At 40.1% G+C, this 14,905-nt stretch overlaps 1 protein-coding gene across 1 annotated transcript; it reads right to left on the bottom strand.

Annotated features, from left to right (window-relative positions):
* Window positions 1–12,223: 12,223 nt before the first annotated feature.
* Window positions 12,224–13,097, bottom strand: LOC145093280 (root allergen protein-like). The gene is made up of 2 exons (XM_079031368.1): window positions 12,833–13,097; window positions 12,224–12,702 (listed from the first exon to the last, which is right to left on the bottom strand). The coding sequence occupies exons 1-2, from the start codon at window positions 13,011–13,013 to the stop codon at window positions 12,407–12,409; spliced, it is 477 nt and encodes a 158-aa protein (XP_078887494.1). The 5' UTR covers window positions 13,014–13,097; the 3' UTR covers window positions 12,224–12,406.
* Window positions 13,098–14,905: the final 1,808 nt, after the last annotated feature.

The raw sequence follows: 14,905 nt of genomic DNA, 5'->3' as shown, positions 1-14,905 counted from the left end.
TATTGGATGGAAATTCATAATGGAAAAAAGTAAATGTACCTGGATAACAGTCTTTGAGCCTATGAAACCTTCATTTTTCTTCCGATGATGATACAAGCTTCAATTTTGCTCCCTCAGCAACTGCATAACCTAGAAAAGAAATCAGGAAATAAAATGTTAGAAAAATTCCTCCATTACTGATATCGCATCTTTAGCTGTTAATCCTGCACATAAGAAGCAAAGCAGTCACGAAGTCTGATACTTTTCTAATTTGTATAGAGGAAGACTGCAAAATCACAAAGTTCTCACAACACATAGGCAACTCCACATTTGTGATGTCCAACATATTTTTATTCATGTAATGTCCTTTCAAAAATAGGGAAGATCTAAACTTCTCTAACAATATCTTTAGTCAATAAGGCAAGCTTAAATTATTAGATTTTGGCACCAAGACATAAGATTAATATTCAATTTTTAGTTTTTGGACCTGGCTCTCATATTGTTGTTGAGTACTATAAAGGATTCCAATGAAAACCCTATATTTTCCTCACCAAAACATGTTTCTAAAAATGGTAGAGTTGATATCCTAAAATTCCTCAAAAGGTTTGAAAGTACCTCTTTCTATTTCAAAGCATTAAATAAAATTATTTATTTAAAGTCAAATAAACAGTTTGTTATAAATGGGTAATTGCAGTCTAAATCGGTAAAAAAAACTAGCATATGATTGATATTGGCATTTTGTCAAACACGTGGACTGCATTGAAATAGAGTAGATAATGGAAATGTTTCAAAATTATAATCTGATGGTTGTCGAGGCCAACGAAAATAAATAACCCTAAATATTCTACACTAAAATAGTGTATAGTGGTAAAGGGGTCGATCCACGGAGATTGGTTCAATTTATAACTCTATAGAAAATCTCTTTGCGAAAGTACTTGTAAAATGACAATAAAATAAAAATGGGGGGTTTTGATCTTTTTGAAATACTTAAATTAAAACTAGAATTAAACTAGAACTTAAATTAACAATTTGTCAAAAATAAGAATTTGATGTTAAATCAATAAGAGAAAGATGGTTGACTTAAGATTTCCTCACTTTGACTTTTGATGAACATATCATTAGAATCCAATGGTGCAATATTTGATTTAAACCCTTAATTTAGCTATAGTAATCAAAGGAGCTTGAGATTACCTAGACTTTCCTTAGTTGTTGAAATGGTTAGAGAAGCTCATAACAATTTCCTTAGTCAAAGTCACTAATTCCAATAAGCATGTAATTAGTGAAAGTCAACTAGCATTAGGAACCAAAAAGTCACCAAATCCAAGAGGAGTCAAAAGCTTCTACTACCATGTTGGAGAAAATGTTTTTATGATTGTGTGAAGTAAAACTAACACAACAATCACTTGTTGCTTGCTAATTTGAAGATCTTTTACTTAATCAAGAAATTAGCCAACTAATCACCACAAACACATTTAAACTCATGAATAAAAACATACAAGAAATGATAAGATGTTAAAACACAAAACATTTTCATAAAGATTCAAACACAAATTCATGGATTCTTCAATATTCAACAAAAGTTCAAAGGATTCAACAACAGTCAACCAAGGTTTGTTTAGCCAAGCATGGCTAAACTCAAGAAAACAAAGTTAGATAAGATTGTACCAAACATTTGATAAGAATCAAGAGATGAAAAGATGAAGTTCTTCAAAGTTTTTGGCCTTCAAATTGCTCCAAAACTCTAGAGAGAATGCCTCTAAATCAGATGTAAAAGATAAGGCTGAAGAGGCACACCAACCTTCCTAATATAAAGCTCTAGAAAAAATCCCGAAATTGCCCCTTTCAGGAATCCACGCGGGACGCGGGCTTTCTTACGCGTGACTTTGATGGAGTATTTGGGCTTCTTCTAGTTTTGGCCCCCCACAACCATTCCATTGGCCCAGTTCGAGTCTAATCAACTTCTAGCCCATTTTTCTTCAAGATTTCATCAATTTGAGCCCAAATTGCTTCTCCAAATCACTCAAAGCTTCCACAAACTTCCAATCATCGATCTCCGCATACTTGAAAATTCTCCTACGCCTTGCAAATTTAAAGTTCAAATCTTCCAAGCCTTCAAGCACTTGACAAGCCCACTACATGCATCATCTCCATAATTATCAAGCTCGAAATCCCCATTGCCCTTCAAGTCCAATCGCCTCCCAAAAATCCCGCTCTGCTAGTCTCCAAAAAATTTGCAATTATACTCACGAAACTAGAAAGTACCCGAAAGCGGTCATAAAATAACAAAAAGGAAAATATGCATAGAAATTAACTAAAATGCGAATGAAATATGCTAAAATAAACTATAAAAAGAAGTAAATAAAATGAAAGTATCATAATCGAAGAAGATAAAACAGAAAAAAAAATATAGTAATTGAAGATGGAGAATAATCATCAGATTTCCTAAATATTCCAAACCTGGAGCTAAAGTGGAATTCCATTCTTTGTGTTTTTTTTCTTACTTATATCTTAGCATCGATCGACAAATTCGTTAACATCTTGTATATTTGATTCGAGTAGTCAATGCATTAAAAATGCAAATTTTTTCAATAAAAAAAATGTCATAATGCATACCTGTCGGTTAGCCTCATCAATGGCAGCCCAACCCACATAAACAAAATGAAAACCAACAAGCTTCATGGACCGTCTGCCTATTAGCATATGTATCCCAGGCATCCGTTCTCCAAATTGAAAAAGACGACTCCTCTTCTTGTGCCTTGATCACATGCACTTTCTCTCAAAGTCGATTACTAATCGTTCTCTCTTCTAAATCGAAATCCCATACTGGATCTGAAGATGATGATGATTGGTGATTGGTTCAGCTCGAGATGAAGGTGGGTGATGTTGACGAAGAAGATGGCAGAGGCGGTCGGATTAAAAAAATTGAAACGATAGTCGTTTAAAATTCAATCAGCCGACGACCATCCCAATTGTTGTGTTGACCTCGAAAACATTACATACCATTCGTACGATTTAGGCCTTTTTGGAAGCCTATCAATTGGGTGAACTAGCCTGGGAGAAGATACCATGCCATATGCGATTTAAACCTGATACTCCCAAATTACAGAGCAGAATGAAGCGATGGTGCCCTTCTCTTCCTTAAACGAGTTTGGTAGTTACTTTAGGTGAGATGAAGGCGATATCTGACGTCGTAGAGACGGTGAAGGGGCAAAGGGTGGCAAACATGAGGAAGAAATCATTAACAGAAAAAAAGCACAATGGTCGAAGGTGGATGAACGTGGAGAGTGAGAACTGAAGATCGGGTGCATCATTCGATGACGGTCGATGGATTTTAGGGCTAATTGACCGATGAAGACCGATGGAAGTTGAAGCGGACGGTCGATAAACGACAGTGAGCGATGGAGCTGGAGGGTGACGGTGATTTCTGATCGAAAGCAAAGCGGCTGAGCTAAAGTGAGGAAGAAACTGAAAGTGATATCTAATGTCGATGAAACCAATGTCGCATGTGTATACAGAAATAAAAAGGTGATTGGGCAAAGAAACGGTGAAGCAAAATGAAAATAACATGTAACGACCCAATTTTCAAGACTAAAAATTTCTTTTATAAAATATTACTTAAAACATATTTGTCAATCCATAACATAATCAGGGTGTTAATTCCAAAAAATATTTTTCATTATCAGAGTAAAACATCCCAGGCTGACTAATCAATGGTGTGTGCCATGCGATCACCCTGAGCTCTTCCCTCCGCTACCGGAAGCACCTAAAACCAAAACTGAAAACCGTAAGCACGAAGCTTAGTGAGTTCCCCAACCTACCACATATCAAACCATCACATAACATACATACTGCATATACTGGTCCACGCCCGCTATTTCGGGCCTCGCCCCCTACCTCGGTCCTCGCCCGCTATAACGACCCCGCCTGGCTTCGAGCCCCGCTTGGATACAGATCTGTTTCACTTCGGCCTCGCCTGTCACTGGGCCTCGCCCGCTAACATATACTAACACATAAACATATCACAACACATAAGGTAAACATATACAAATGAATCCTATCCTAAGGCCTCGCCTATCTTGGGCCTCGCCCTTGTCCTATTACTGACGAGTCATGGAACCCCGTCCACGCTCCTACTGATAGTGAGATACGGGCCCAACCCACACTCACTCTTTCCCTAACTTGGGCCTCGCCCCTGTTCTGCTGCTAATGAGATGTGGAACTCCGTCCACACTCTGCTATTGGTGAGATACGGGACCTCGCCCACACTCACCTCCCTACCAGGCACATACAAGTATCACCCAGACAACAAGTATCTTCTATCATGCAAACCATTCCTTGGGCACCCGCCCGCTATCAATGGACCTTGGTCCTAATTATCATACTGGAATACAATGCCTAGGGCTAACCCCTGGGTCTTCCTACTCATATCTACATGGGCCGACATTGTGGCCTTAGACCCATTCACACAAAGGGAAACTCACCTGTACTGTGGAACTCTTGCTGATAGCCCTCTGACTGCTGACCGACAATTCTCTAAACCGCTACTCCACTAGCTTCCCGAGCTACCAATATCAATATACATAACACTTAGATCCAAACAGAATTCTAGAAGCCAACTAAGTCCACTCTTGACAAAGTCAAAGTCCTGGTCAAAGTCAACCTTCCTGACTGACTCTACTCGCTGAGTCAACCCGTTGACTCGTCGAGTCCTTAGACTCAGAAACTCTCACAATACGCCTCAACTCGCTGATTCACCCCATCGACTCGTCGAGTTCAACGTTCTCCGATTCCCATCCAGTCCAACTCACTGAGTCACCACTCAACTCACCAATCTAAGTCTTAACCAGAAAAGGTTGAGGTTATGAGATCCAACTCGTCGAGTCCAAGAACAGACTCGCCGAGTCCATGGCAATATTCAACAAACTTGCCGAGCTGTTCTTCCAACTCATTGAGTTCCTGCCTATCTTCATCCAACTCGCCAAGTCCACCATGTGACTCGCCGAGTAGCTTCAGTTCCTAATCCATACAGTGGCTTTTCGAGCTATGCAGGGGCTCCAACTCATAGATCCACTCCTCCAAAGTATATTCCTCACGTAAAGTTGCAAACTTTACGTGAACCCAAGAAGGTAAAAGCCCAAAACACTCTAGGGCTAGGGTTCTAGACAAGCATGCTTCACCAAGACCCCCAAGACTGATACTTTATGGTTCTCTAGGCCGAAACACACCTAGATCTGAAGTAGCAACTTCAGATCTGGACTTCTAACTCGAAATGGCTCTTAATCATGACATAAAAGCCTCAAATCTCATAACAAAGGTAACACTTTATGCAAAAGAGTGAAGGTAACGACTTCTTACCTCTAAATGCTCGGAAAAATCCCACCAATTCGGGATCTAAATCCAATTCTTGAATCACCAAAGGTTCCCTTCCTCCTTCTTCCTTCAAATCATCCAAAATGGCAAGAAAGCTTGAATGTGCTAAAATGGAGGCTTAGGGTTTCGTGTTCTGGATCAGAGAGGCTATAGAGAACCCTAAGGGAGAGAATGAGGTGTTTATATAGTGCACAAAGTCCTGGATTTAGGGTTTCCCAATCCAGACCGGACTCGCCGTGTCCACTCTCTGACTCGCCGAGTCGGTTATTTACTCTTTGACCTGAATCCCGCCCGGACTTGTCGAGTTCCACCCTGGACTCGACGAGTTGACCCCTTTGACTTAGGGTTTTCCTTTCCTTTCTTGGTCTTTCTGATTATGGGTGTTACAACTCTCCCCCACTTAAACTAAACTTCGTCCTCGAAGTTTCTCTACGGTCAATCGCCCTGAAATATGCTGCCAACACTCTGCTTGGTAGACCTAACACCCGCTGACTACCTTCGTTGGCCTTCCGCCCGGTCGTTCTGACTAACATTAATCCTTAAGGATAGTATTCTCAGGTTTACCCTACCCTGACCATCCTAGAAACACAACTTACTCAACTGACAATCCTTCTGGTACTCCCCGAGTACTTATGCTGGGCACCCTAGGGGTTCACCCCCTTTTCCTTGTGCGTTTTCTGGCCTCCCCAAGGCAATGTTCCATAACCAACTACTTCCTTTTTCACAGTGAAGGTCCTATACCTCACCAAATCCATTACTCCTGCTACTTCCAGTACAGGTTATTACCGTCAGTATCCACTGGACACTTCTCACCGGTATAACTTAGTGCTGAGCACCCCTCCCAACGAGTGGTTCGGATAATCCTTCGAGTAAAAGATTCATCCCCGCAACGGTTAGACTCAAACGAAAGCTGCGCAACAGAGTCAAACCCTTCCCTCTGAGATTATCCAGCCTATTGTGATGTGCATAGCACCCCTCGATCAACTAACTGTGTTCCACCATAGCCTGCTTACCATCACTGCCACTGACTGAAAATTTATGCGGTCCCTTATCCACCTTCCGGATGAACCGAGACCACTCTGGTCCCTACTGATCTATCAATATCTGGATTACCGGCTCCCACCGGTCGCTAGCCCCAACACAAACTCCTAGTCGCTCCCAGCGACTTCCGAAGAAACTTCGGCTACCTAATACTGCCCCCTCTACTCTGCCACTCAGGCACTATAAGTCCTGGGATCCTCAATCCCCCTAACTCGACCCTAAGGTCCTTACCAGGTCCCACCTGTGCTACTAAAACTCACGGGTCTCGCCCACGAGTCTCACCTGACTATTCTACTGAGCAACCCTGCTCTTAGGTCTCACCTATACTGCTACTCTCATACGGGCCTCGCCCACGGGTCTCACCCGACTATACTACTGAGCAACCCTACTCTCAGGTCTCACCTATACTGCTACTCTCATACGGGCCTCGCCCACGGGTCTCACCTTTCTAGGGCTATGCAGGCTAGCTCCATACTATTTTCATCTACTACCCATTCCTGATCTCTACCCTGATCACTTAGGAGATAAGAGCCTCTCCCAAAATCCGCTAACTAGGAGATACGAGCCTCCGCCCACACTCCGCTAACTAAGCTGCTAGGGAATGCTACAGCTTACCCGTAGTCTTACAACACTTTCCATACTCACTGGCTGCAAGTGAATGCTACGGCTTACCCGTAGTCTTACAACACTTTCCATACTCACTGGCTGCTAGTGAAAGATGTTGCAGCTTTCTTGCCGCTCTACCATGCTCTACATGCTGTCTCTGTCACTTACTACTAACACAAAAGCATCCCATGCTAACCGTTCTCAAAATCCTCATTCCAACTTTCGCGAGTCCTACAGACGACCCTCCAACCCAAATTCCTAACCAGATACTAATCATCTTGATTACATGAACTAATTGTTGGGAAGTCTCTCAAACTCCCAATGCTGAACTCCTCAACCCATCAATCGCTGTGCTACTTCTTTTCCTTCTCAGAGGTCGTGAACTCATTCTGGATTTGCATGCTCTTACCATTGTACACTCGGAGGGTTCTCCCCCACTTTGATCCTGCTTATACCTCACTGCTCAATGCTTGAGAAGAATTCCCAATCTTCTCTGCTATCTCACAATCAATCTGTTGAAGAACCCAAGCTTGCCACAGCTAGGGATCCAACCTATCCATTACTCGATAACACCTTTCTGAATCCAGCGGGTCACTACTGAGTTCCACCCAAGCATGCTATAGTTACTGCATTCTAAGTAACCTGCTTCCCTAAGGCACCACCCGCTAACTACCACTTTTTTATCCAAGGCATGCAGCTGGCATATAACTAAATCGTAAGCAAGCTGCCCATTTCTAAAATACTTATACCAAAAACGATGTAGAACCATAACAATGTAATAATGAATGAGGGAAACAGAAAACAACAGTCGCATACCTGCTACGTCCGGCGCTGCTCGCGCCTCCATGGTAGTCATCTGATAAGCCCTTCCTCCTACCGCAGGCGTCTCTGCTCGGCCCTGACGGTCGTCTGTGATCCTCAGAGTTGCAGGGGCGGGTTCTATCACCTGTCCTGCCGAAAAATCATATCTTCCATCGTATTATAGCCAGACCTGCTCACGAACTCCCTGATGTCAGCCCTCAATATCTCATGGTATCGGGCCTTCTTCATCTCCTCATCCGTGACATACTGGGGAACAAGGAGGGCCCTCTCTCTAAACTTGGCGGTGATCTCCGCCACAGTCTTAGTAGTCTGTGTCAAATCTTGAAACTCTCGTGCCAACTGCTGCACCTCAATAATTGGTGAAAACTCAGCCCTGAACCTGGCCGAGAAATCGCTCCATGTCATCGCGTCCAACGCGGCATCATCACCAATGGCATGACCAACCTCCTCCCACCAATCCCTCGCTCTGTCCTTCAGAAGACAGGAGGCGAGTCTGACCTTGTCCCCCTCGGGACACCTGCTCGTACGGAATGCATTGGCAACATCGGCCAACCACCTGCTGCTAGCGATGGGGTCCCTATCCCCATGATAATCTGGTGCCCCGCAAGCTCTAAACTCTCGGAATGTCATAGTACGCGCTCCCATCAAAGCCATTATCTCGGTACGAAAGGCTCCCAGCCTCTCATTCAAGATCTCCAGTATACCCTCCTTGAGCGTGCCAAAGATCACAAGAGTCTGATCTAAGATACTGCATGTAACCTCAACTGATATCAACTCCCTCATCTGCCCCTCGAGCTGCTCGGCCCCTGAACCCGAGCCTGATCCCTCTCCGGCGCCTGATCCGCCCACTGGTCTCTCTCGCAATGTCACCATGCTGAAAACATATCTCAATACTATCAGAATACTCATCACTGCTGAGGAATCATACGCACACACTACAAGTTTCCCGGTCTCATCTCAGCCTTTCTCGAATCGAGTACGGATGCTCTGCTTTCAGTAGTACGGGCCCATACTACCTTCCGCATCTATCCGTACCTTCCTCAAGAAATGCTCCGACTCCACTAGGTCCCTTTTTCTACTACTACTACTTCCAGCACTATCTCATCCTTGGCTTACCCTAGGGAAACCTCTGACTCCACCCAAACCAGTCCTCAGCTGCTGAAGGCCTCTTTTCGATGCCAATTAGCCATCACCTGAATATCATCACATGTGACGAGGCTCAGATAATCCTTCGAGTAAAAGACTCGTCCCTTACAACGGTTAGACTCAAACGAGATTTGTACAATAGGGCCAAATCCAACACTCTGAGATTATTCAACCCTGATCACATGTGACGTGACGTATCCACCTAATGGCTAACTCCCATCACTCAGAATCTCACAATGCACAAAGCAAACAACATTCAGACAAGGGAAAATCTAACCATAACATACTCAAGCAATCATAATCCACATAGCAAGAATCTATATTGTCATGCAACATAATCTTATATACTCAGGAATAACCTAAACAAGTTATCCTACTACCGTCTAACCAGCAATATCATGCAGCTCAAAGCACATATAACAGGCACATAAGGCATCCTCCCTAGACCCTTAGTCCTAATCTAGCATGTTGCACTACTAACTTATAATAATAACATAAACTTGTATGGGTATTTTGGGGTACTTACTTGAGCTCGGCTGATTGCATGCACCACACCCTTTTCTCTTATCAAAGTTCTTTTTCTTTCTGAATTCTTTTCGCTTTTCTAAAACTGTTTTATTTCTAAAAACTCTTTTTACAAACTGTCTTTTCATTTTGAAAACTTCTAGACCAATCTCTTAGTTTGAGTTCAGACACACCCGAGAGTATATGAATCCCTCAAACCAAGGCTCTAATACCAACTTGTAACGACCCAATTTTCAAGACTAAAAATTTCTTTTATAAAATATTACTTAAAACATATTTGTCAATCCATAACATAATCAGGGTGTTAATTCCAAAACATATATTTTTTTATCAGAGTAAAACATCCCAGGCTGACTAATCAATGGTGTGTGCCATGCGATCACCTCGAGCCCTTCCCTCCGCTACCGGAAGCACCTGAAACCAAAACGGAAAACCGTAAGCATGAAGCTTAGTGAGTTCCCCAGCCTACCACATATTAAACCATCACATAACATACATACTGCATATTCAACAGACTCACTGAGTCACCACTCATTCACCAATCTAAGTCTTAACTAGAAAAGGTTGAGGTTCTGAGATCCAACTTGTCGAGTCCAAGAACAGACTCGCCGAGTTGTTCTTCCAACTCTTTGAGTTCCTGCCTATCTTCATCCAACTCGTCGAGTTGTTTTTCCAACCCGTTGAGTTCCTGCCTATCTTCATCCAACTCGCCGAGTCCACCCATGTGACTCGCCGAGTAGCTTCAGTTCCTAATCCATACAGTGGCTTTTCGAGCCATGCAGGGGCTCCAACTCATAGATCCACTCCTCCAAAGTATATTCCTCACGTAAAGTTGCAAACTTTACGTGAACCCAAGAAGCTAAAATCCCAAAAAACTCTAGGGCTAGGGTTTTAGACAAGCATGCTTCACCAACACCCCCAAGACTGATACTTTATGGTTCTCTAGGCCGAAACACACCTAGATCTGAAGTAGCAACTTCAGATCTGGACTTCTAACTCGAAATGGCTCTTAATCATGCCATAAAAGCCCCAAATATCATAGCAAAGGTAACACTTTATGCAAAAGAGTGAAGGTAACGACTTCTTACCTCCAAATGCTCGGAAAAGTCCCACCAATTCGGGATCTAAAGCCAATTCTTGAATCACCAAAGGTTCCCTTCCTCCTTCTTTCTTCAAATCATCCAAAATGGCAAGAAATCTTGAATGTGCTAAAATGGAGGCTTAGGGTTTCGTGTTCTGGATCAGAGAGGCTATAGAGAACCCTAAGGGAGAGAATGAGGTGTTTATATTGTGCACAAAGTCCCGGATTTAGGGTTTCCCAATCCAGACCGGACTCGCCGAGTCGGTCACTTACTCTTTGACCCGGATCCCGCTCAGACTCGTCGAGTTCCACCCTGGACTCGACGAGTTGACCCCTTTGACTTAGGGTTTTCCTTTTCTTTCTTGATCTTTCTGATTATGTGTGTTACATAACACGTGTCCACAAAAGAATACCTATAATGGCAAAAAAAATGCCCCCTATAAAAACCAAAAACAATTGTAAACACATTCATAAATAAAAGACCAAAACTGCCAAAAACCAAAAAAGTTCACTTTCCTAAGCATTACGTGTGTGTGTGTATATATATATATATATATATATATATATATATATATATATATATATATATATATATATATAGGGTTAGGTACATGTGAGACGGCCTAATTTTGTGAGACCGTGAGACGCATTTTTTTTATTTTTTTTTAGTTAATTCAAGTTCCGAAAATAATATTTAAAAAAATAATTTTTGGATTTTTCCATTTACTTTGCATTTTAAAATTATTTTTTAGAATATGTACAGTGTAATATTCTATTAGAATATTTCACGTATTTTTAAAAAAAAATGGATTTTTATTTTTATTTTTTTAGTTAATTCAAGTTCCGAAAATAATATTTAAAAAAGGAATTTTTAGATTTTTCCATTTATTTTGCATTTTAAATTTTTTTTTAGAATATGTCAGTGTAATATTCTATTAGAATATTTCACGTATTTTAAAAAAAAACAGGATTTTTTTAATTTTTTTAGTTAATTCATGTTCCGAAAATAATATTTAAAAAAAGAATTTTTGGATTTTTCCATTTATTTTGCATTTTAAAATTATTTTTAGATTTGGTCTCAAAGTCTCACAAAATTAGAAAGGTCTCAAATTAACCTGAACATATATATATATATATATATATATATATATATATATATATATTATTTATTGAGAGCGTATTGTATTTGTTTTCCTTTATGTATTGTAGTCAACCCATTTACGTATTTTAGATATATAATTGAATGGAAGGCATTACGCAATGTTATGGGAAATTATCTTTTGTAACATTGATGTAAAAAACAAAAAGAACTTTGTTTATAAAAGCTCTTTGTATAAATCGGACTAAATGGTAGATCATTTTGATTCGATTTGATTATTTTGATTATTTTGATTATTTTGTATTTTACGTGATTTGTTTTATTAAGGATATTATACTCTCAAGTTGTTTTTATATATATTATAACCTTTCTTAATGTTTATATAATATACGTTTTCACTTCGTTCAAACATTTTATAATAATAATAATAATAATAATAATAATAATAATAATAATAATAATAATAATAATCGAAGTATTTGTCGACACATCGTGAAATATATTTTTCGCTTCCGTCCTGAATACAAGATTATCCAATATGTTACCCAAATATATAACTAATCGCCTTCTTTTATTATGATATGATTGAGAATTAAACATAGTACACCACATGTAGAACAAAACAGGACTAAAGTCCATTTATTTTTGGAAATAGAGAAGAAACTAGTCCAAAACATGCTAAATATAAAACGCTTCGATCGATACATCAAGATCAGAACACCTTCATTCGAGATACATCAGTAAGCATTAGGATTGGCATTGATATGGGCCTCCATCGCCTTAAAAGTTTTGTTAAAAGATTCTTTTGTAAGCTTGACCTGATCATCTGTGAACTTATTATCGCCTATGCATTTATTCACAATTGTATGTTTATACGTGCATCCCCCATCAGCCGAAGGTATAAACTTTATATGATGAGTGGCAGAGTCTGATACACCCATCAAAACATCACCTTCGAAGATCGTGTAGCTTAGACTAAGGTTTTCAGCGTCAATAGTATCAACCTTAGATTTTCCATTCGTAAATGGAAGACCTGCATCGTAACCACAAAACTTTACTTATATACATGTTCAATCCTACCATGAAATAAAAGGGGTATCTTGATAGAATTTTGGTCTCCAAAAACTTGACAATGAACAAGGGAAAATATAGAAATTACTAACCATCGGCAAAAGTGATATTGTTGACTGTTCCAGGGCCTCCATCACCTTTGATGATTTCAACTGATTTATATGTTTCAGGATCGACCTTGGGTGCGACCTTGTTGAAGTCAAGGTAAGCCTTGAAGAGCTTAGGAGCAGCAACCTTGGATGGGATTTCAAGATCAATATTAAAGAGAGTCATTCTTGTCGCTTCAAGTAAAATGTTTGACAACTTTTCTTTTGTGTTCAAGAAAAAAGATGAGTTTGTAAGGATGAAATGTTTATCTTCTTGCGATACGTATTTATAGGCTCTGAATCCAGTTTCGAAGCATGGAATTTGTGTACTTTCACACTTTGTATATTACGCCCACCGATATTGAATCGTCCAACATTTATCGACATAGATCCACTCCCTATGAGCAACATGTGTCGAGTGCATGCATTTTTAGACTTTATATATATATATATATATATATATATATATATATATATATATATATATATATATATATATATATATATATATATATATAGAGAGAGAGAGAGAGAGAGAGAGAGAGAGAGAAGAGAGAGAGAGAGAGAGAGGAGTAGGATCAAATGAAACACCTAAAAGGTTGAGAACGCGACAACACTTATCAGCCAATCATTTTATTAGGGTATTTAAGTAAATTTGTATTTAATATAATTTTTAACTAATATAATACAATTAATAATCAATATATTATCCATTATTATTTACCTATAATTAAGGGATATTCCATAGTTATCGTTGAATTGAAGATACGATTTTCAGTATACGATTCGTGATTTAGTCAATCGACATTTGTATCTGTAACGTCGTTTATAGTTGAAGATAACAACGTAGGAATTTGTTAACCCAAAATATTGATGTCGGACTGTTTTGATTACAGTAGCGATGATACCGAACATGATGATCAATATGGCGACGAAGCATTCGACAATAATCAATATGATGAAGACGATTTCTATCATTCAGATGATCAATACAGCGGAAGAATTCAATTATCTGATTATGCGAGTGAAGGTAACAATATCAACATCTTTTAAATACAGATCGTGTATTACAATCAATATTGAATTTGTAACGACGTAAATTTCAAAACTATTTTTCACTTTTTAATAATGTAATTTCATTAATAAAAATTCTTAATTCTCAATGTATCACATAATAATTCCATAAAATCACATCCCAAGATCAAATGTATGAAACTCTGATAGTGTGTACTGGTCATGTTGGCGCCTTCCCACGATCCTCGCTGGTACCTGAAACACATCACACAAACACTGTAAGCACAAAGGCTTAGTGAGATCCCCAAAATACCACATACAACACGTACGCCACTCGAGGCTACAGTACGACCCTCCGGTCGATGTGTCTCAGCGGGACACTCCAGTCCCGTAGCTTGTTGGACCCTCTGGTCCGGTCATAGCTCGTCGGACCCTTCGATCCAGTCTGTATTGTTGGACCCTTCGGTTCGGTCTATATTGTTGGAACCTCCGGTCCGATCTATACAACATACCGCATACATACAACCAAAATGCACATAATCTCAAACATACACATAGCATACAAGACCCTTCGGTCTACACATAATACCACTCTAGGTAATGTATAGTGAGAATACTCACCTCGGGTATCTCGGATAATCTCGCACACGAACACACTGGTCTAGCCCCCGCCTAAACACATAAACAACACTCTCAAATAAATAATGGCTCTCAAAGGCTAGATTAAATTCACTCCTACAATTCCACAGAAGGGTAAAAGACCATTTTACCCCTCCCTGACCCGAAACTCCAAAGGTTGACCAAAACCCTAAAAGTCAAGGGAAGTCAACAGGAGGCAGTACGCAACGCGTACCTTCTCTGTACGTGGGGAGTACGCCGACGAACCACAATCGGGGTTTCTACCCCTTACGCTGCGCATACTGAGAGTTACGCCCAGCGTAAGTCTCAGTTTCAGCCTTTCCTTGGATTTTGGTCTTAAACGGTTAAGACACTCACTCAACTTGCAGATCTGACTTTCCCTAAGCCTCTTATCCCATAAAGTCGGAACCTTTAAGCCTTTCCATG

The sequence above is a fragment of the Lactuca serriola genome, chromosome 3 (genome assembly GCF_051521515.1).
Source record: "Lactuca serriola cultivar US96UC23 chromosome 3, Lser_US96UC23_V15, whole genome shotgun sequence".
In the NCBI taxonomy this organism is placed as follows: domain Eukaryota; kingdom Viridiplantae; phylum Streptophyta; class Magnoliopsida; order Asterales; family Asteraceae; genus Lactuca; species Lactuca serriola.
The sequence above is the reverse complement of the archived record's forward strand: the minus strand, read 5'-3'. Positions and strand labels throughout refer to the sequence as shown.

Coding starts and splice junctions, on each gene's coding strand:
- LOC145093280 (XM_079031368.1), bottom strand. CDS start 13,013: ATGACTCTCTTTAATATTGATCTTGAAATCCCATCCAAGGTTGCTGCT. Junction 12,703..12,832: donor CAATATCACTTTTGCCGATG/GTTAGTAATTTC, acceptor GTTACGATGCAG/GTCTTCCATTTACGAATGGA.